Genomic DNA, 22,158 nt, shown 5'->3' on the forward strand with positions numbered 1-22,158 from the left:
TTGATGGCATATATTTGTAAATAACAAATTTATATACAATTTTTAAAAAATTAAATTGAATAACGAAAATCAATGGTAAGTTAAAATTTAATTCAAATAATTATTTTGACAAAWATATAAATTATATTTTAATAAAAAAAATATTGCTATCATATTTATAAATTTAATTAAATGAAATAATAAATTTTTTACATATATAATAATAATTAAAAGTATAGATCAATAATCATATAAAGTACATTTTATTAAATCAAATTGACAATTATTTGACAATTTTAAAGCTTAAAAGTAGTCATTATTTATATATTTTTTCTACAATTTAAATATTTTGTAAAATTATTTTTTTAGATTTTACTAAAACAGTATACAACTAGTCTTAAGTATTACTAGTATTCGTATTAATTGTTAATTAGTAATATTTAAACATTATTTGATAATTGAATAATTGGAAAATTACATGTTATTATTAAGTTATTTAATAACTATTGTTAATAAGATTAACATTAATTATGCTTAACATACTATACAAAAAAGTTTTTAAAATTATTAATCGACCTTGAAAATTTGAACTTGTTCAACTATTATATATATATATAAGTCGTTCAATTTTTACAGAGTATCATGAAAACTGGTTAGTATTAAAATAGTAAATTATACTATTGTCACGTATAGTTTGTTTTATTATTTAAATATTACAAATTACTAAAAAATACTTAATTTTACTAGAAATTCATAAATATACTATTTAATTATGTTATATTAAATTTAAAGTTTCAAATGAAAAAGTAATCAGTTTAAACAACTATTATCAGTAAAATAAACAGTTTGCTAATACTGTTTGATAATATAAATAGACATCAAATAATACAATAAACCAATAAAATAATACATTAGTTTGACAATAATTGTTATGTAAATTATTATAATAGTCTACAAGTATTTGAAAACTTAAAAAATTATTTGACAATTAATAAAATTTCAGAATACTCATATTAGTAATACGGTATTAATTTAGTATGTTTGTAATATATTAGTTTTATTTAATTATAATTATTTTTTAATATTAATTATTTTATTATTATAACAATTTTTTTATTTTTTTATTTTGCATTTATGTAAAATCACAATACTTTGGATACGAAATATTTGTTTTTTGAATAAAATATTTCATTTAATTAAAAATTTCTAAACTGAATCTAACATATTTAACAATAATATGATTAGGGTTCGGACAAATTCCTACTTTGGTTTTATTAAACAAAAATTSCCTATTTTTCCTCATCACAGGGAATTCCTATGGACTTTATTTTCTCTGTGTTACCACATATTGAACTCAAAACAACACATTTTATCATAAGATTTGAATAACAAATGTTGTATTAAACTATATTTTGAGTGGTATTGTTAAATAGTATCACTAAATGAAATGAAATTTATTTTTAAATATTCCAATTAAATTTTATGCAAAAAAAAAGTTTTGTATTGTATTTAAGCTAAAATATTTTCCTTATTTTCCTGAAAAATTGTAGGGATTTTATTAGGGAACTTCTTTTGGAAAGTTTCCCGAATTCTAAATACAATAAATATATTGAAAACGAAGAAAGAATCTTAAACAGCGGCGATGATATTAATTTCAATTATCTGGTCAACAATACGTTGAATTAAAAAGTGACCAAGGGCAATGTTGTAGATAATTTTAAACTGGATAARATTGTAATTGGTCATTTTTTAATTAATTGTATGATTTGCAAGATAATTGTAGTCGACTATTATTTATAAATTTGTTGAACAGTCGACTGTAAATTATCTGGCATATAATACAATTAATTAAAAAATGACCAATTACAATCTTATCCAGTTTAAAATTATCTACAACATTGCCCTTGGTCACTTTTTAATTAAATGTATTGTTGACCAAATAATTGTAATTAATAGCATCGCCGCCGCTATTTAAGACACTCTGAAAATGAACTCAAAGTTTGATTGTTTCTACTAATCAATTGAATATTTAGTCTTAAAAATGTTATACAAAAAAACAAACAAATATTAATAAAATGATTAAATTATTTAAATTAAATATTTTCCAAATAACACGACATTTATGGATAGTATATATAAATGATAACATTGTTTGTGAATGTGTTGTTCAAACATGTGATAATACAGTACTGTATTATAATTAGAGTTCGACTAACTTTTCCAGAGGAGGGAAGTTCCCTAATAAATCCTTCCAATTTGTCTGTTTTCATCGCTAGAAAGGAGTAATATTATATCTTTTATATTATTAYTATAAATAGTATCAAAACTTGAATATAACTTAACAAAAAATATTGAAATATTTAAAAATAAATTTAAATTCAATAAATTTAGTGACTATTTATGATATATAACATATATATATATACAATATAATACAGTTTAATATAATATTTGTTTTTTAAACATTATAATAAAATGTGTTGTTTAGAGTTTAAAAGATAGTATGACAACGAAATACTGTAGATTCCCCAGGAATTCCCACGGAGTGAAAACATATGGAACTTTTGGATTATAAAAGGAGGGAATAAATGTGAATGTTATCGAACCCTAAATATAATAATCGTTTGAATGAAACATTTGAATCGTTTAGTGATTGATATTAACAACACCTGAGTTGACACTAATTATTGAAGACATCGGTGAAGACATACATCACACGCCAGACAATGTCATCGTTGGACACATTGCCGGCTCCCGACCCGACCAGAGGTTACCGTACTTTACGCGAACACAACGAATATCTTGAGGACGGAGACGCCGACTGTTTGGTCATCGATGAAGTAATTAATTAAATAATTAATTTAAACGACAAGTTTGAACACGTTTTTTGTGATAATCATTGATTTGATCCGTCATTTTTTAGGCTCAAATATATCCAACAATTCAAGTGAAAAACGGAGACATAATTAAGCCGACGGTTACTAATGAAAAGGTCGACAATATTTTTATTACAAGAGATGAAACACTTAGGAAGCGCTTTGTTCGATGTCTTCGCGTCAATGGTTTGATTCCGTCTCTTGAGATGATTAGAGACTATGATAATTACGTTAACATTGAAAACAGTCGTCTCATAAGATTTAACCAAATAATTGCCGGATTTATACTACATTTATGGCAACTCTTACTCAACTTTTACGTCTTTATATATCCATTTGCTTTGGTATTGATTTGATTTATATTTTAATTATTACTGTTATTATAAAAATTTGATATAAAATTGAATTGTTTTAGCACTCAAATGAAGAATTGGGCCAAGAGTTTAGTAAATCAATGGATTGGAAGAAAGGTTTGATTCGTACCTTTGAATGGCATCCGGAAGGCCTCAAATGTGCCGTTTGTCACATAAATGATTGCATTTATATCTATTCGGCAAACACTTCATTAATTGCATTGCTTAAACATATTAACCAATCAAAAGTGATGGCAATGTCTTGGAGTCCAACTCGTGAGGAGATTCTAGTAGTTTGTTGTCAGTCAGCGATTATCATTTGGACAGTCGATTCTAATTCACAACAATTGCGTCCGAAATCAGAAAGCATTCGTATAATAAATAAGGGATTTAAGAGTCCATTAACCGATCTCTCATTTGATCCAAGCGGACAATTTTTAGTTGCATGTAGTCCTCAATCATCGATGTTATACATTATAGATATTGATAAACTTTCGATTGACAAAACCATTAGACGATTTGGTGTTTGTTTTACAAGACTTTTTTGGTCTCCCGATGGTAACCGTCTAATGACTAGTACTACTGGCCATTATATATGTGTTTTTGAAACAAAGAACTGGTCATCTGCTAAATGGTCAGAAAATTTCAGTGATATTTGTCAAACTGCGTGTTGGAGTCGACCCAATGGACGAATACTTCTATTTACTTCGAGAGACAATCCAACTGTCTTTGCCATACCTTTTTATGATAGTCCGCAACCCAATGATGTCGGCGGTACGCGAAAGTGTTTAGAAGTATTAGACTTATCTGAACGACAATTTCCCAATGGTGTCAAAGTTGGTGGTAATATTCATCAAATGATTTGGGATAAGAATAGCGAACGACTGGCCATATCTTTTAAAGGTATAACAAATTGTCATTTAATTTGTTAAATCAATTGTTTATTTTTCAATTGTTTATTCATAGATAATAACGAATACATAGCGTTATACAAGACAGTGATCCGATCCAATCTAGAAGTGACACCAATTGGTTTTATTCACGGCGTAAGCACTGAGATACCGCTTGTCTTGACATTTCACAACACTTTCCGAAGCGGTTCTCTACTTACCATATGTTGGAATAGTGGTGTTGTCTCTTATATTCCTCTTCAGTTTGACTCCAAAGCCAATAAGTCAATGTACACAAAGGGTACTCCACGACCACTCACGTCGTTTTGTGTGACGTCCCCTAATGTCAGCATTCAATCACACGGAACGTCATTCAGAGGAACACCATTTAGAATGTCTACGACATTCAATTCTCCAGTAAATCATTTAAATCCAAACGATTCGGTTTTATCGCCAAAAAGACCACTACTTTTCACTCAATTAGCTAATAATTCATTACACGACACGAGTTATAATTCACTGCAATAATTGTTTTTTTATTATTTATTTTAATTCTATAAATCTCTTATACATTATATTGTATGAAATTAGTCTTAAGAAATGTATTTTTAATATTCTGAATAAATGATTTTATAATTATTACAATTTAAATGTAATTATCTGTTATAAAAAAATTAACAAGCTCATAAGTAATACAAATAATGTAAATTAATCAATTATAAATATAAAGATTATTTGTTTAATAGTAAAGTAAATTAAATGTAAACTATTAAAACTATTTAGTGAAAGTAATTCAATTTTAATACAGCAATCGTTAGGCAATTTTCAGTTAAATTATTAATTTAATTGCATTTTTAAATACAAATAAAATTTTATTGAAATCTCTATCTTTAGTTCAAACTGTGGGCCAATCGACATATGTTTGGGATTCAGTTTTGTTATTTTTATTCATCGGATACTTAAAAGTTTCGATTAACTTATAATTATTATTATAGTCTTCGCAAACATTTATTTCATTTGGACATTCATTTGATTGAAATCGCGTGAAAATAGCAATTTGTGTACAAAAACCAATGTCTTTGCGACAAATGGGTGGTTCACCAACACCTGTCAATTCATAGGTATAATTAGGATATCTATTAACAATAGTTTGACACCAATTAGTGAATTGTTGGCGATTCCACTCAAACTTATGGTCCCAATGTCTGAATTGTCCGCATTTAAGCTGCGAAAACATTACATTGTATTCACTGTTTGGTGTCGTTATTATAACAAATTTTGGACAAATAAAGCCAAATATATTGTCGGGCAAAGCAACCAACACTTCATCCTTTAAGTGCTCAATAAGTTCTATACAAGTGATGACATCATATCCCAAAAGACGACTATCCCTTTGAGCGACGCTTCCATTATAGACATTGACTGTCATTTCTATCAATCGTTCACTAAATAGATAGTCATAAACAAGAGGTCGAGCCTCTAGTGAACAGATTTCAAGTGAATACTCGTCGCAATCAATTAAAGCAATTTCCTCGACATTTGATAATCTTTTAAAGCGTCGCATAATTTTGCCTTCGGCTGCACCGAAATCAGCTATTTTTGTCACTAAATGACTGTTTTTGTTCAACAAATCAAAAACAAATTGATATCTTTGTATATAAAGTGGAGGATTAAACTTAACTTCACTTTCGAGTTCTTTCTCATTCAAATCATTTTCTTCGTTAGTTTTCATCATTTTTTCAGTAATTCTCTCAATAAATGAATAAATGATTAAAACAATCGGTTTTACTAAATAACAAGTGATGTCACATATTAACAACAAATCACCAAAAATCAAATTAAAATAATAATTAAAAAACTAAAACAAATAGCAAAAAACAATTTCTTAAAATTAGAAATGAATCGACAGTTAAGTGATAAATCAGACGGTGCTTTGGGCGTACTTCTTGGTGTCAATGATTTTGATGCCACACATCGCACAAATACCCTTCTTGTAAGCACAACCTAATTGATTGTAAAACATAATATAGTCTTACTATTAGTCTTACTATAGGTATACCGTATATCATGACAAATGAATAAATCAATTCAATCTAATGGTCACATACTTTGACAATAATGTGATCCCAATTGATGGACCTTTTGTTTGCATATCCTGCAGGTCTCAAACTTTGCCTGATATGGATTGTAACGCGACTTCTTGGCGCTCAACGCCTTGTTTTCATTGATAGCACGTCCGCCACTCTCTGTAATGATAAAAGACATTAAAAATATCACGAAATAGTAAAATATAAGTGTTTCAGACATACCGGTCGTATTTCTGGCGCCCGATTTCCACGTGTCCGGAGTTATCACTTTACCTATCAATTAATCAATCAATCAATCAATTGGTCACACAATCACTTCAATTATAATTAATCACTCAATTGGTTCAAACACTTACCGAGTTTTGTCTGACACTTATCGCAAACCATATCTCCTTTCGATGTCTTCTTCACTCAAGTCATGTCATTAACGACTCGACACTCACTTTGAAGTCAATGTCCACTAAATGGCAATCAATTTATTCAATCAATTGTAACGCAATTCAAACATCAAATAAATAGTAAACACAATAACAATGTTTTGTTTGACACCTATTGCACAGTCAATACATACAAATGTATTCATAAACTAAGTAACTCTTTGACAATCAATTGAAACCCCGTTTCAAGTGTTGTATTAGACTTTAATAACACAAATAAATCATAAAATACTGTATAATGTAAGTGAATGTTATATACTGTATGTAACGTTATATGTGTTGATATTATTGTTAAATATCTTATAATATTGCGATTGGTTTTCAATTTTTGGCAAACATTTCAATGTTTTGTTTACAAGTGATTGACAATCAATTAGTTTAACATTTGATGATATGATCACATCATCGATGGTAACACTTTTATAAAGATTTTATAGTTATTTGTAAAATTGTAGACAAATGGACAATAAGAAGATGGAGTCAATAAGTCCGGCGACTAAACAGTTGACTAATAATTACAAGAAGTTGACAGAAATCCCGAGATTTTATCAAAAAGTTTGTCATTTATTGCATTACTTGTAATCGCATTAAACAATGAAATAACTAATTGCTTTCAATCAGATCCCATTAAATGATGATTCATTGGCCAGTCGTGTCCGTGAAGAAGCCAGGTATGAGATCTCAAGACATTTGATGATATATTACCACTGAATTCATTAATGAATGGCAAATATTTTTGTTTCAGAGCATTGTTTTTGCAAAATATGAGCAAAAAAGTGATAGAAAATGAAGAATTACAGGTTTTGTGTCTTCAGATTTATTTAGTTATTATTTGAAATACTAATCAAAAGTTATGATTGCATCCAATTTGACAGCAATTATGGGTTTTGTTGGAGAAGTCGTGTTCGCAGACATCCGAGTCATATGATAAGCAAAGAATCGATTATTTAGAGTTCAAACGGATCCTCACATTACTTGATCCCAATTCAAAGGCAAGGTATGTCTTACATATTATTGTCACAAATTTTGTGTCAATTTTAATAATATTTGTTTTATAATTAGAGAGTACTTTACGGCCAAAATATTCGTCAAACTCCAGGACAAYCACCCGAACGGAAAGATTTCGATTTTAAATTTTTTCAATTATATTATGAGAAAAGTTTGGTTAAGACAGACACGAATTGCACTCTCATTGTATGACATCACTGGTCAGGGATTTCTTAAAGAAACTGTAAGATATTCAACAGTTTAATTTGAGTAGTCTTTTGTCAAATTAATGTTAAATTTTATTTTATTAATTTCAAAAGGATTTGGAAAATTATATCCAAGAATTGATTCCAACACTATCTCAAGTAATTGATTGCATTTATATATAGCGATAATAATATTTATTTTAATTTTATTTGAAATATTTTCATTGAAAGTTGGATTCATTGGACAAAGAATTTCATAAATTCTACATTTGTATAGCTGTTCGCAAATTCTTCTTTTTCTTAGATCCTCATAAACACAATAAAATCAAAATAGTAGACATTCTTTGTTCCGGTTTTCTCGACGATCTTCTCGAAGTATTTTTTAACTTAAGATATTATTKTAACTATGAATTTAATTGATATTGTGTTCAATGGATTAGCTTCGCGATGAAGATCTCAATAAAACACGTGAAGAAGCCAATTGGTTCTCAGCGACAAACACTCTTCGTCTTTACAGTTCGTATTTGAGATTAGATGACGACCACAACGGTATGCTATCCAAAGCAGAAATGATAAAGTGAGCAGTTTTTAAACACTTTATATAAGGTATACAATACTATTGACACTTAAATACGGTTTTATATTTTGACAAAAAAAAGATATGGAAATCTTACAAATCTATTCATTGAACGATTATTTGATGTCTGTATTACTTATGAAAAAGAAATTGTAAGATAATATTATTGACTAAACTATTATTTGTAAAAATATGTATTTTATTTCTAAATATTTATAATTAATTTTTGAAGGATTTCAAGACTTATATTGATATAGTGTTGGCACTCGAGAACCGAAAGGAACCGCAATCCATATATTTTTTGTTTCAAATTCTCGATATTAAAAATCAACGATTTATGGATGCATTTTGTATAAACTATTTCTTTAAAGTAAGTTTCTTACAATGTTTTTAAAAAATATATTAAGAGTTAACAAATTAAATGTCTTTTTATTAGGCAATTCAAGAACAAATGAGACTTCAAGGACAGGAACCGTTGAGTGTCGACGATGTGTGCGATGAAATCTTCGATATGGTTGCACCACTCGAAGCAACAAAAATCACATTTGAAGATCTCATTACATGGTATTAAATTAGACTAAATATTTCAAGAACCGGTAATTTCTTATTTTGTTTTATTATCTAAAATAGTGGACAGGCAGACACTGTCATTAATATATTAATCGATATAAACGGCTTCTGGGCGTATGAGAACCGGGAGCAACAAATTGTTGATACTCAGGATGAATCGGCACAGGTTTAACAGTTATTTTTATTAGTAATCATTCATAAAAATATTTTTTTTTGTATATAAAAATTTCATTAATTTACAAAATTTTAAACATGTATTTATATATATCACTATTATTGTTTAATGGCATGATTTTAAAAACATTATTAATAAATAATTTAAAATCTAAAAACAAATATTTATAAAAAWATATATATATTTATTTATATATATACTTATTATCCTATATAATTAATTTGTTATTTTAAAAACAATTATAAAATTGTAAGACTTGGAGTCCGTTTTTTATTGCAACTATTTTCCCAAACAACTACTGTATTATCAGAATAGGCCACATATAGGAGCTGATTGTCATTGGAATACGTCATACTAATAGTGATTACAAACAAAAATTATTAGTTAATTTACCGTTAATTTTAAGTATTTGGTTTTTAAGAAAATTAATTTACAAACCAATTGATTGGAAGCTCAATATCAGATCTAAGTTGTGTAACAGGTGTTAAATCCCAAGAACTCCACAGTTTGATTGATCCGTCGACAAAAGCCGTGGCGATTACGTTCACCGATAAGCCCTCCGGTGCTGTTGAATAGCATACGGCCGTTATCTTTGAATCTGTTATCACTTGACCAACGAGTTCACCATTAATAGTATTGACACAAAATATACTTTTCAGTTGTTTTATCGTTTGATGACTGATTGAAACGATATCACCTAACGTTTCACTGATTGCGAACATTTCGATTGGAAACTTATGGTTAGGAAGAGACCGGACGTAACAAAATCGGTTCAAATCCCAGACAATGCAAACACCATTGACATCACCCGTAACGGCAATACTGAAAGATTTACTTATTTCAATGCATTTAATCGCTGAAGAGTGACCATAGAGTGTGGTTTGTGGTCTTTTAAGTTCAACCATTTGATTTGACTGTAATTTATTTTTTWWAAATGTGTAAATTTTTCAAAAATAACCCAAAAAAATTAGTCAATCAATCAACAAAAACATACCTTAATTGGTTGTGCAATGAAATATRCAATTATTATACCCGACGCGTAACCAATGAGGAGAACTTCATAATTAGGAACTGATTTACAGTAAGTTATCTGAAAAATATCGATAAAAAAAATTAATAAATAATGATAAATAAATTTTCCAATTAATTTCAAACCTCATCTAAAAGCACATTTGCCGGCGAGAAAGACACGATAGCTGAAGAATCTAATTTAATTTTGATGGTTGGGTCCGAATTAGACCACATGCATAGGGCTACTGATGTTATATAAGATGTATTGATAAGTGCACCACCTTTTTGACGACTGTATGTCAGAAAAAGACTAGAATTGTGAGGAATTGCGAAGACATCGTTAGTCGATAAAGCCATTAATTGACTCATTTTAATGGAATGACTCTTTCGCCAAACGACTGTCGGTTCAGATTCGGCCGGTGAGCCCACATATGATCCCCACTTAAGACCCATTACTTCACCCATCACTTGTGACACATCTTTTTCTTGAGCCAATTGTATGTCGTGTACTAATACTGGATGCGGAACAGCGAACAGTTGTCGCGGCATTTGGCCAAATGTTTTGATCATAGTTTGAATTGCCATTCGTTTCAATGGGTCCTCTATTTTTGTGGCATCGGTTCCGTAATAAGTCGCCGGATGGAAGACATTGATGGCCTCAACCGCTGCTTTACCCGTCTGTTTGTAACCAAAAACCAAATCAATCCATTTGTGAATATTTTGAGAGACAAAGTTAGACTCCAATGCCTGACGATTAATCAACACAAATAGGCGAGCATTGGATCGACTATATAACGGCATCCTTAACGCTGTGGACACGTTCGCCACTTTGTCGGACACCGAAATCAAAGCTTTCGTTGTTCACTAGAAATTCTGGCAAAAAATAAAATTCGGGAATAGATTCCTTAAAATCGGTGGTCGACTCAGCGGTAGCCAATCTCCATGTAGTGGCCAACGAATGAAACGTACGATCGGGAATGTCAAAGTTGTTGTCCTGATAGTTGAGAAACATTTGTGTGAATGGCGGCAACCGAACCAAATAGTGGAGAACAGTACCGCTATTGCTGTAATGAGCGCCATAATGAAAGGGCGCAATAGTGGCCGCCATTAATGATTCGCCGTTAATATCACTTCTGTCGTATTCATTCTTTAGATACTCGTATTGATCCAAATAATATTGTTCTCGTTCTTTGTTTTGTATTGCCATTGGTTTCGCTAAATTTCTATAAGACTTTGGATTTCTTAAGTCTAAGAAATCTGTAGAATATTCGGCTAAAATGACCGGAAAAATCGGGTATTGCATCAAATCATTGAACGTTCTTCCGCTAAGTTTATTCAAATGCATTAAGTATTCAAAGTTTGATATTTGTCTTTCTCTCCACATTTGTGTCAATGCTATCAAACATTTACTTTCCGAAACATTCGGCAAATTCTTAACCTGTATTTGATTCAGAAAATCTTCACGTTTTGTGGTCGACTCGAAACTAATGAAATAAGTTAAGCCACTCGTGAGGAATATTTCTAATGCATTATTCTGTAAGAGATATCTTCGTTTAAGTATCTCTTGAATCTCATCAAATGGCAATACTTTGGTCTGAATTACTTCACCAATAATTTGATGATTTGTATGTTTATTGTCACATATAAAATGAATACACGAATTACTGATCAATATTTCTCCGGGAAATTCTTCATCTGGTGTTATGATCGATGCATTTGATGTATAAATAATGCGTTCATTTGCGTGAAGTCTGCCGATAACAATGGATGTATCGGTTGTATCCGTACTGAATATATATGATAACAATAATCGACTGGTTTTCTGGTTATTTTTGGTACAAAAAAATCGATCGGCAATATTAAGTGAACATCTCGTAAGTTTGCGACGAATACGGTTCGGCGCTTCAATCGGATCCAATGACCACGAGTTTGGAAAATAATCTTCAAAATACCAAACAGCCTTCTCATGAGTTAATTGATCGACAATCCATTTCCATGATTTCTTTAACATAAAACTCTTTGTTCGTTCACTCTTAAGATGATATATGTATTGTTTTCTTTCATGATTTTGTGACTCAACCACAGATCGAGTAACAAATATCGCACTTTCCATAACTTTTTGACTTAAATTCTTTAACTGATTCAATGTCCGATCTTTAGTCGATTCTATTGTTTTTTCATAATTCGTTTGTTGTTCCGATAAATACTTAAACCACTGACTTATGGCTTCTTTATAGTGTTTCTCTGGAGGACTGCCTATCTGTGAGTCAATAACTTTTAGCAATAGATGTAAATCTTTGAGTTTTTTGCTATCGTTGATCGCATCCATTAAATCAAGAATAAATGATTTACAGTTGTGTCCAAATTCATCATTAATTTTGATTAAATTTGTAAAACAATTAAATGAAGTAACGAGTGATACACTAAAATGTCTGTCGTCTATGGATTGTAGTGGAGATATCAAGTATAGGATGAGTCGAGTGATCTGTGTTTTGATCACTTCTCTACAGTTCCATAATATATTAATCCAAAGACTTTTCTTTTTATTTTTTGAGCCTTCGGTGTGAATCACTTCCATTATTTGACACATTATATGAAGAAGACTTCGAGAAAAATATTTTTCTTTTTCGTTAACAACACATTCCTCAGCTTTTTAGAAAAATAAATAAATATAATTATTATACAGATCTGTATATATAGTGACACCAATTGACAAACCTTTATACAGAATTAAATCCATAGCTTTTGGAGTCAAATCTTTAAATCTTTCGATGACTTCTTTGCTGTGGAGTTGCATTTTAGTCATACCATTTCGTAGACGATCTGAATAATCAAAACTTGTAAATGAAGACGAATCAAAAGTATCGTTATTGGCGGTAACGGATCCACTCTCATAGTTATCTTCAGGCAATGTAAACATATTCAAAAATAGTTCCGCAGTGTTATTACCTAAACAATAAAATAAATCATTTTTTCTTATAGTTACAAATCATTCATTTAATTAACATTATTAAAGTTATTCAAACAAACCTAAAGCTAATTTTGAGCTCTTGTGAGGAACACATTTGGTTTCGTCGGCAATATATTGGATACAATCAAAAGCGGCCTCAAAGAGGGCTATTTGACAGTCTCTGAACGCCATCTTATTAATCGATTGTGTCTTCTTTTCCAAGAGAGCGAAGAATTGTAATGCATTACAAAAGATTTGATGATTAGCAGCACCGGTGGCAAAGAAAAACACGGACGAAAACTCACGTAAAATACAATTCACATCTTCATTGACTAAATCTTCTTCATAACCATCAATGGTATCATTGGATTTTGATTTTTGTTTGTATGAATTATGACAAATAATAACTTTTGCTAAGCACTCGAGTAAACCATTTTCATAGAGATCTCTATAAAAATTTATGTTAAATGAAGACATTAGACGATAGAAAGCTTGCAATCCGTTGTGACTCAAAGAGATGTCGTAAACGCATTTCGGAAGAATTGCAAACAATGGCACAAACAGATCGCTTTGCCATTCGGTGAAACCTTTTTTCATTTCAAAAGTATTTTCCAAATTAAAGTCAGACAAATCGTTCACTTCTAAGATAATGGCGAGACAGACATTCATGAGCTTCGGTGACGATGGATATCGATGTAATTGATTGGCCAATAAATGAAAACCTTTATCTTTAATAAACTGATTAATACAATAACTTGATTTACATCGTTTGATACATATATAAATCACTGACATAACAGCTTCTCTAACGCGAAACGATTTATTATTTGCCAAAACAACTAAATATTCTAATTTAATGATAGGTCCGATCACTTTGTCTAATATATCATCAGTCATGCAATCAATTGTTTCACCAATCATTGCTATCAGACCGGCTGTTATCTGATCCAAACAATCGTCAACCACTTCATCAGTCAATGAGATCTCTTCTTCAGAAATGATTTCCCATTCGTCGACATCAATGGCATTCAAATCTAAATTTGATGAACTTTTTTGTGGAGAAACATCGATATCCATATTCCAGACCGAAGGGAACAAATAATAGAAAGAGTTTCGCGATTGACTTATAAAAGCTGTCTCAGCTCTATGTAGTAATAAAATACAATCAAAAACATCACTTAATTGTGATAAATCAGGAGGTCTTCCAATTAAAATCTTCAAAATTTTCAACACTGATGTCAGCGACTCTTTAGTTAAATGCAACTCATTTTGATCATTCATTTGTATGTACATCTCTTGAGTCATAAGTAAGATCTGTTGCAAAACATTTGCTCTTTTCATTTGAAAAATATTATAATTTTTGTATGGATTTGTATATGATATCAATGAATATATGGTTTGATACAAGGCTTTACTTGTAATGGGATTCCTGTGCCAGGCTTTCCATGAATTGATTAGTGATGTAAAAGCTTCACTCGATATGATGACGGCATCCGATTCACAATTTGTAACAGAAAATTGTAAAAAATATCTTAAAATATCTGATGTTATAATAGCTTTTTCGGTCTCTAAAACCTGTCCTATAAGCGATAGACTGTCGTAATGATTCATAAAGACATCGCTGTGTTGTTGATGTGAATCAAAAACTTTAAGCAATATTTCCAATGCTTTTGATTGCAATTTCTCTTCGTTTGTAATGTCAATAATATGAGCGAAAAGAAACAAAAATATGTTGATTCCTCCCGAGTCGGCCACTGCCTTATGAAAGCCATAATAGTGGTGTCTCTCGATTCGGCCAAATTCGAGCACTTTATGTTCGGTAATTTCCGACACATTTAACTGATTTATATTTGTTAAAAAACGTTTCGATGTCATCGGTAATGATATTTTAGAAAAATTGGCAACATTTGTATTATTAATAACCGATTGTTTCGGATATAACAAAAAGTGATCACATTTTGATGGTTTATATACAATCATAATATTATCTGTAAGTGTATTACTTATGTCTGTTTCACACATTTGTCGAAATGTTGACAAAATATTTTCCATATTTTTGTCGGATAAAGTTTTCGGTAACAAAAGTGAATTATTTTTATCATTTAGTTTACAATAAGAAAAATTAGAGAAATCAGATCCTAAACAATATAAGTAGAGAGTTGACTCAAGTGATAATGTGGTCCGAAAGACCATCAAATTACCACATTTCCATTGAAAACAACTGTTGTGAACTGATCCCAACAATACTGCCGCCGATTGCGGATGTTTTGGGATAACATTTGAATAGTTTAGTTTAACTGAATGCTCGTCCACACCATCAGTGCTTTGACTTATAGACAATAAAGATGAAGATCTTTTGAGATAAACTTCTTTAAAGTTGAACCTCAAGAGATGCCATTTGTCTAAAAAATTGTCACTAATTGTTGTCTGTCTTTCTTCAGCGCACACAATATTTCTGCCGTTAATCACTTTGCAAATCTTATATACAAATTGTGTCAGTTGTATATCAAACCAGATTTCAATAGTTGATGACTCAAATGAAACTGATATCACATGAATTTTTGTATCAAAACTTTTACACTGATTTTCGTTCATTTCATTTAAATTATTCGTAAAATTTTCATCATTTGATTCGGTATTATGATTTGAAGCTAAAGTATTGCTGTATTTGTCGAAAAATGCCCAAAAAACTAATGAAAATGTTTTACAAGAACTGGCAAACAGTTCGTCGGCTTTCGGTATCGGCATTGCAATGGCGGCTGAACTCCAACTGATTTGATTAGGTTTTGTCTTCGAGTCGTAGACTATCGAGTGACGCGTTTGGCTAACATTTGATGAGATTATTGGATTATTGGAGTTAAGAGCAGAAACCAGAATCGGTTCCAATGGAAAGCATAACCAATACATTGGTTTTAAAACACAATCTGAGCTTCTGATGGACACAATTTGCGACAATGCGTTCAGACATAAGTCTAACTGAGATCCATTGTCTTTAAAGGCACTAATAAAAAGTTTTAACTCATCAGCACTAATCTTGTGGCGACAAATCTCAACAAACAGATCCAAAATAGCCGACTGGACAGCTCGTGATTCTTTGATACCATTCCTAATGAGACAATTGAATCCATTTAATAATAACGAATTGAAGTTCTTCTCAAATAAAATCTGCAAATTTTTAGGATTTTCGCGACAATTCTTCAGTAGTTTCTGTATAATCGATGAAATATTTTGCAACAAATCTTCGTCGTTATGAAACTCGTTATTATCAGATGATGTCAACGACTCGACAACAATACGACACAATTCCGCGTATTTAAAGAATGGCAAACATTTTGAAGACTCAGTTGTTGTTATGGCACGACTGTTGCCACTCTCTACAAGAATAGACATCACTTTTTATCAACAATGGATTAGTCATATACTTATTGTTTATCAGACATACCGGTCGTATTTCTGGCGCCCGATTTCCACGTGTCCGGAGTTATCACTTTACCTATTAATCAATCAATCAATCAATCAATTGGTCACACAATCACTTCAATTATAATTAATCACTCAATTGGTTCAAACACTTACCGAGTTTTGTCTGACACTTATCGCAAACCATATCTCCTTTCGATGTCTTCTTCACTCAAGTCATGTCATTAACGACTCGACACTCACTTTGAAGTCAATGTCCACTAAATGGCAATCAATTTATTCAATCAATTGTAACGCAATTCAAACATCAAATAAATAGTAAACACAATAACAATGTTTTGTTTGACACCTATTGCACAGTCAATACATACAAATGTATTCATAAACTAAGTAACTCTTTGACAGTCAATTGAAACCCCATTTCAAGTGTTGTATTAAAAGTTTACTTCAATAATAACACACAGAATATTTCGTTTTTAAGATACAAAATGTCAATAATTATTATAACTGAATGTTATATTAAATTAATTAAATATAAATTTTTACAACTTTTTTATTAACATATTTTTTTTATTAAAAAACCTGTTCACGTATTTTCTATTATATAACATTTGATTTGATGCGCTTAAACAATATCACTGATTATATCAATTAATGTTTATATACTTTTTAAAAAACTATTTATACAAATTTTATTATAATATTATTTTTATAATATTTTATATATTGTATCAGATAATCATTGCATTAAAGTTTAGCTACTTTTGTTTTTCAATAATTCAATAATATATTATATTTTTATAATAATACTATAGAATATATTTTTAAAAATTCAAGTATAATGTATTTAATATTTAGAAACTTTACATTTAATAAAAATCATAATAATAAATTTTATATATCAATATTATAATAGTGAACATAAAATTAATTACCGGTACTATACATTATTCAATTTTATTAATTGCAAAGTTTTATTTGTATAAATTTGATTGCAAATCAAATATTTATTAGCACTAAAAATATATACTGATTATTATTATTATTATTATTATTATTATTATTATTATTATTATTATTATTATTATTATTATTATAGCAAATGAAGTGATTGATTGATTAGAGAGAGTTTAATGGATAACACTGTAAGAAACGACACGAGATATTAATACAATACTTGAGATATAAAATTAACAAAAAAAAGTTTTCAAACAACTAAAAAACTACCTGAAAATAGACTAAAACTATTTTTTAGTGCAGTGTTTGATATTAATAGAAAAACGTCATTATAGTTATTAAATCTAATTAAAAACAATATGATATCTTCAATATCTTTAGTATATGACAGGTGATACTAATTTTATAACCTAATAGTAATAAAAATAACAATAAAACACAATAGTAATAACTGATTAATAATTAATTATTTATTAAGTATTTATTGATTGATAATATGCATGAATGTGGTGTTGAGTTCAAAATTAATTAATTGGAAATTTCTATTAGCAATGACTATAATGTATTAAATGATAAGATAATTAGTGTTATTAATGAATCTTCTAATATTTTACAGACTTAATGTAAATAAATTAAAAATACTGTATATTGTCTTTAAAAATGATATAAATTTGTTTATTTGTTTGCTTGTTTTAATAAGTGATAATAAAATTAAATTACAAGGAAATAATGTGTTTATATGTGTGAAATTGTATTCAATAATAAAATTACTAATGAAAATTGAAAATTATTAATTTTTTATGATTATCAATAGAGTTGTCAAGTAAATAGGTTAAAGCATAATTTAAATTAGGTAAAATACTTTATAACATAAAATGATCAACAAAATTGATAAAAAAATAAACATTATGTATTTTTATATACATATAAAAATGTATATATTTGTAATATACAATAAATAATTTAATAGCATATTAGGACTTAATAATAAAAAAATATAATAGAAATAAAAATTAAAAATTTAAATATTAAAATTAATAAAAATATAATATGACAAATATGTCATATTATTATATAATTTTATTCATAAATATAGAATAATTATAATGATTGTCGACATTTAACTAAAATAAAAATTATTTTAATACTGTAAAATCAATTAATCTAATTTTAATAATAATAAAAATATATCACGTTTTCAAGACTAAATAAACACCAAATTATATAGTATTATAGATATTTGATTTATAAAACATTAAGAATAAAGAAAAATATTTGCACTTTATATTATAATTCAAATTACTTATAATTACTTATAATTACTTTTAAACAAATAATCAGAAATCAGTTTAAAAAAGTTAATCATTTCTTTTATTACTTGATTTTTCGCTTAATTTTTTTGAGTTATTAATTCAGATCCAAATCAAAGAGATGTCGAAGCATTCAAAGAAACTGACAGTTGATATATCAAAGGCAAAGATCGGGTTCATAGGTACCGGAAGAATGACAGAATCATTGCTCAATGGATTGTCAATTACGGCAAAATCGAGTCCAATCGTCTTCATGTGTCCGCTCCGACCACCAAAAACTTGGAACGACTCAAACAACAGTATTCAGGCCTTCATATAACCAAAAGAAATTTGGATATCTTTGCTAAATATGGCTGCGATATTGTCTTCATTGCAGTGCACGGCTCAGTGATCCGCAACTGTTACAAACAGGGCGGCGAACGTCCCTTTCCATTGACCACTAATTTCATTCCTAATTTTCATCCTCTCGTTGGTCACGGGTTTCACTCTCAAAGAGATTAGTCAATGCCTTCTGAATCCCGAACATCGGAGAAGTATTTGATAGAAATGCACAGAATTGTCATSWACTGKGCAGTGGCTTATGGWTTGGGTATCTGTGCTATTGATGTGGAACCGGACAGCAAAAAGATTGTCGAACYTATCAGAAATTGCTGTCAAAAGTGGCAAAATTAGAGTTCGTTCCCGAAAGTCAAATGGACGCCGCGTGTGCCGCTTGTGGTGCAGGTCTAGCCTTTAGCTACTATTTCATCGCTGCTATGTCTGACGGCGCCACCAAAATGGGACTTTCCAGAGATATGGCCACAAAGTTCGCCGCAAAGACTGTTCAATCGGCAGCGCAGTCATTGCTTGAATCGGGAAAAAGTTCGACCGAACTTCGAGATGACGTGTGCTCACCGGCCAGACCCGCCATATACGACATTCATGTGCTCGACAAAGCCGATTGCGCTTCAGGTGTGTCCGCAGCTGTCGAGGCCGCACACAAAAGAGCCGCAGAATTGACTAAAGAAGGAGAGGAAAATTAAAAGAAGTGATACTTGAGTTGTGATTAAGAAGTTTTTTTAGATTTTTGCGATTATTTCAATCAAAATCTAATTTGTTGTATTAAATTGCAATTAAAAAACATTAAACACTTCTCAGATATTAGTAATTTCCATTAAATAATTAATTTATATCAGTTTATGTCACGCGATAATTGTATATTAAAAACCTATTGTATAGAAATAAACGAATCGTTTATTCAAATTTAAATAGCAATTAAAGTGACAATTATCCAAACTATTTGCAAAAAATGTTTAAAAATTGTTAGATTCTGTGATATTATTTCTATCGTAAATATGGTTATAACKGTAACACCAAAAATGGTTAACAAACCGACCATTAATGACATACCCAATGAGTTTCTGTATCTCGTGTTTGATCGTTATCTTAACTTCAAGCATAAACTTAAAGCTCAAGATGTATGCAAATTGTGGCAACAATTGGTTGATYTATCATTTTCATCAAAACGGTGTCTCATTATATCCGATTACATACTACAGGACAGTCGTGTCGATAGACTCAACCAATGTCGGGGTCGGGTATCAGTGATTGAAATGGTTTCGGTTGAGTTTCTTGATAGAAATGATGCTAAAGACAGAATGTTTATAAACACAGCGCTGAAACTATATACCAGTTTAGAGACGTTGTGTATATCACTGAAGTTTACAAAAATAAAAGACAATTTGTTGTCTTTGGTCTACGAGTCTTGTTCGCCGACACTACAGCACCTGAGGCTTGAGTTAAACGAGTGTCAAATCAATGGACGCACACTATATATCACATACGATGAAGTGGCAGAGATGGTCACACGGCTACCGAATTTGCGCTACTTTTACATGGATTTCCTAATATTACACATCAGTCAGGACAGCCTACACTATATGCTAAATAAATTGTCTCAATTGGAAACAATTGTTTTACATTTGCTGTGCTTTCGGGGATCGGTGTATAACTCGGACATCAATCAAATCATTAGTACCGAATACTCGGCCAATCTGTTTGCTGATATGACGCCAACCGTAACCAATCTTAAACTTCCCTGTAATATACTGTCGCTGGAAGGGCTTGCAGTTATGGCACACCARACCAACAATATTAGGCGATTGTTTATATCGAAGTTTCAAATTAATTGTATGGAAACTATTGCCACAAACTTCCCTCAAATGATTGCTTTTGGTGTTTCAATTGAATCAGAAGTCAATGAAGATGAGGTCAATTACCTAATGGAGAATATCGGCAAACTTAGGCTTTTAGAGCATCTTTATGTAGCCATCTTCAGCGATATCTCTATTAATGACACTAGTATTAGATATTTGCGGTCATGTCGTCAGCTCCGGTGGTTACAGTTTGATCAAACCCTCATCCATAAGAACGGTATCGACGCTATTGTCAAGTATTTACCAAAAATTGAAAGTCTGGAGCTATGGACCAGTGGTCTGAATCGTAGTTTTCATAACAACACTCTCAATGATAACACTATTAGTAATATTAAACAATTGAAAAACTTAAGAAAAGTCAATTTTCGGGGACAGAAAAATATTTCCGATAAAACATTCGCTCAGCTAATAACCAGTTGTTTACTATTGGAAACATTAGACTTTCGTAAGACACAAATGGGTATACTATCGTTGGACGCACTGATCGATAGAAGTCATACCAATGAACAGACAATTCATGTGTTTATCAACGAGACATCGCTGTCACAGCTCTTCATTAACCAACGCTTCAAGAGATTTGAGTTATGCAATCGTCTTGTGCTTAGTAATGAAGAATATGACCATAAAATTGATTTTTARTCTAAAATCATTGTCTATAATATGATATATTATATTATATTTTTATTTTATTTCCTTTATATATGCCTAATATGCAAACAAAATTATAATATACTTAAGCTACAAATTAACAATTACAAATATGTGTTTCAAACTTTTACAGTAACTACATATTGTAAATAAATATACTGAATTTATTTTTAAATTGGTATTTAAAAATAAAAAATACACAGTATCAAAATATAATAAATATTTAATTAATAAATTTATTTAGTTTACACTAAAGTATTGTAAATTTTACAAAACCAATGTAAAGTTTTTCTAATAAATAAATAATTTATTCAATGTTTGTAATATAAACTTTGTATACTTTATATACAGTATTATAAGTGTTTGCATCTGAAGGCAAACCTAAAAACAGATATATTGATCGGTAAGTATTTGGTTAGCAATGCAAACAATTAATGATAACACGAGTGATCACCAGATAGTAGTAATGACCCGATATGTTGGTCTCAAATACGGATAGTTTTTAATACAATATATTATGATTGCGTTAG

General features: G+C 29.9%; 7 protein-coding genes across 8 annotated transcripts in view; 4 read left to right on the forward strand and 3 right to left on the reverse strand.

The window, feature by feature from the left end:
• The window catches only part of LOC128952977 (IDLSRF-like peptide), a 134,827-nt gene that overhangs the window by 38,354 nt on the left and 74,315 nt on the right, over nucleotides 1-22,158 (forward strand). The gene's annotated exons all lie outside the window — the stretch shown is intronic.
• LOC128952956 (aladin-like) lies at nucleotides 2,495-4,646 on the forward strand. The gene is made up of 4 exons (XM_054298433.1): nucleotides 2,495-2,819; nucleotides 2,903-3,199; nucleotides 3,271-4,111; nucleotides 4,175-4,646. Exons 1-4 carry the CDS (start codon nucleotides 2,706-2,708, stop codon nucleotides 4,624-4,626), a joined length of 1,704 nt encoding a protein of 567 aa, XP_054154408.1. The 5' UTR covers nucleotides 2,495-2,705; the 3' UTR covers nucleotides 4,627-4,646.
• Nucleotides 4,947-5,961, reverse strand: LOC128952972 (small RNA 2'-O-methyltransferase-like). The gene has a single exon (XM_054298451.1). The coding sequence runs from the start codon at nucleotides 5,831-5,833 to the stop codon at nucleotides 4,994-4,996; it is 840 nt and encodes a 279-aa protein (XP_054154426.1). The 5' UTR covers nucleotides 5,834-5,961; the 3' UTR covers nucleotides 4,947-4,993.
• On the reverse strand, nucleotides 5,956-6,779 carry LOC128952979 (cysteine-rich PDZ-binding protein-like). Its single transcript, XM_054298460.1, has 4 exons — nucleotides 6,542-6,779; nucleotides 6,408-6,458; nucleotides 6,207-6,344; nucleotides 5,956-6,102 (listed from the first exon to the last, which is right to left on the reverse strand). Exons 1-4 carry the CDS (start codon nucleotides 6,570-6,572, stop codon nucleotides 6,020-6,022), a joined length of 303 nt encoding a protein of 100 aa, XP_054154435.1. The 5' UTR covers nucleotides 6,573-6,779; the 3' UTR covers nucleotides 5,956-6,019.
• On the forward strand, nucleotides 6,936-9,134 carry LOC128966275 (serine/threonine-protein phosphatase 2A regulatory subunit B'' subunit gamma-like). The gene is made up of 12 exons (XM_054313124.1): nucleotides 6,936-7,177; nucleotides 7,244-7,293; nucleotides 7,368-7,422; nucleotides 7,498-7,619; nucleotides 7,685-7,853; nucleotides 7,930-7,974; nucleotides 8,047-8,190; nucleotides 8,256-8,392; nucleotides 8,475-8,544; nucleotides 8,625-8,762; nucleotides 8,829-8,956; nucleotides 9,023-9,134. The coding sequence occupies exons 1-12, from the start codon at nucleotides 7,082-7,084 to the stop codon at nucleotides 9,132-9,134; spliced, it is 1,266 nt and encodes a 421-aa protein (XP_054169099.1). The 5' UTR covers nucleotides 6,936-7,081.
• LOC128952937 (lysosomal-trafficking regulator-like) lies at nucleotides 9,349-16,940 on the reverse strand. The gene is given in 9 exon segments (XM_054298409.1): nucleotides 9,349-9,491; nucleotides 9,576-10,051; nucleotides 10,132-10,227; nucleotides 10,293-10,949; nucleotides 10,951-12,797; nucleotides 12,867-13,097; nucleotides 13,179-16,472; nucleotides 16,541-16,591; nucleotides 16,675-16,940. Coding segments are annotated over 9 exon segments (6,798 nt in total). The 5' UTR covers nucleotides 16,706-16,940; the 3' UTR covers nucleotides 9,349-9,376.
• On the forward strand, nucleotides 19,290-19,807 carry LOC128966276 (pyrroline-5-carboxylate reductase 3-like). Its single transcript, XM_054313125.1, has 2 exons — nucleotides 19,290-19,374; nucleotides 19,446-19,807. Exons 1-2 carry the CDS (start codon nucleotides 19,290-19,292, stop codon nucleotides 19,805-19,807), a joined length of 447 nt encoding a protein of 148 aa, XP_054169100.1.

The sequence above is a fragment of the Oppia nitens genome, unplaced genomic scaffold (assembly GCF_028296485.1).
Source record: "Oppia nitens isolate AA-2021 unplaced genomic scaffold, nextdenovo-longstitch-racon4-pilon3 scaffold1_pilon_pilon_pilon, whole genome shotgun sequence".
Lineage (NCBI taxonomy): Eukaryota > Metazoa > Arthropoda > Arachnida > Sarcoptiformes > Oppiidae > Oppia > Oppia nitens.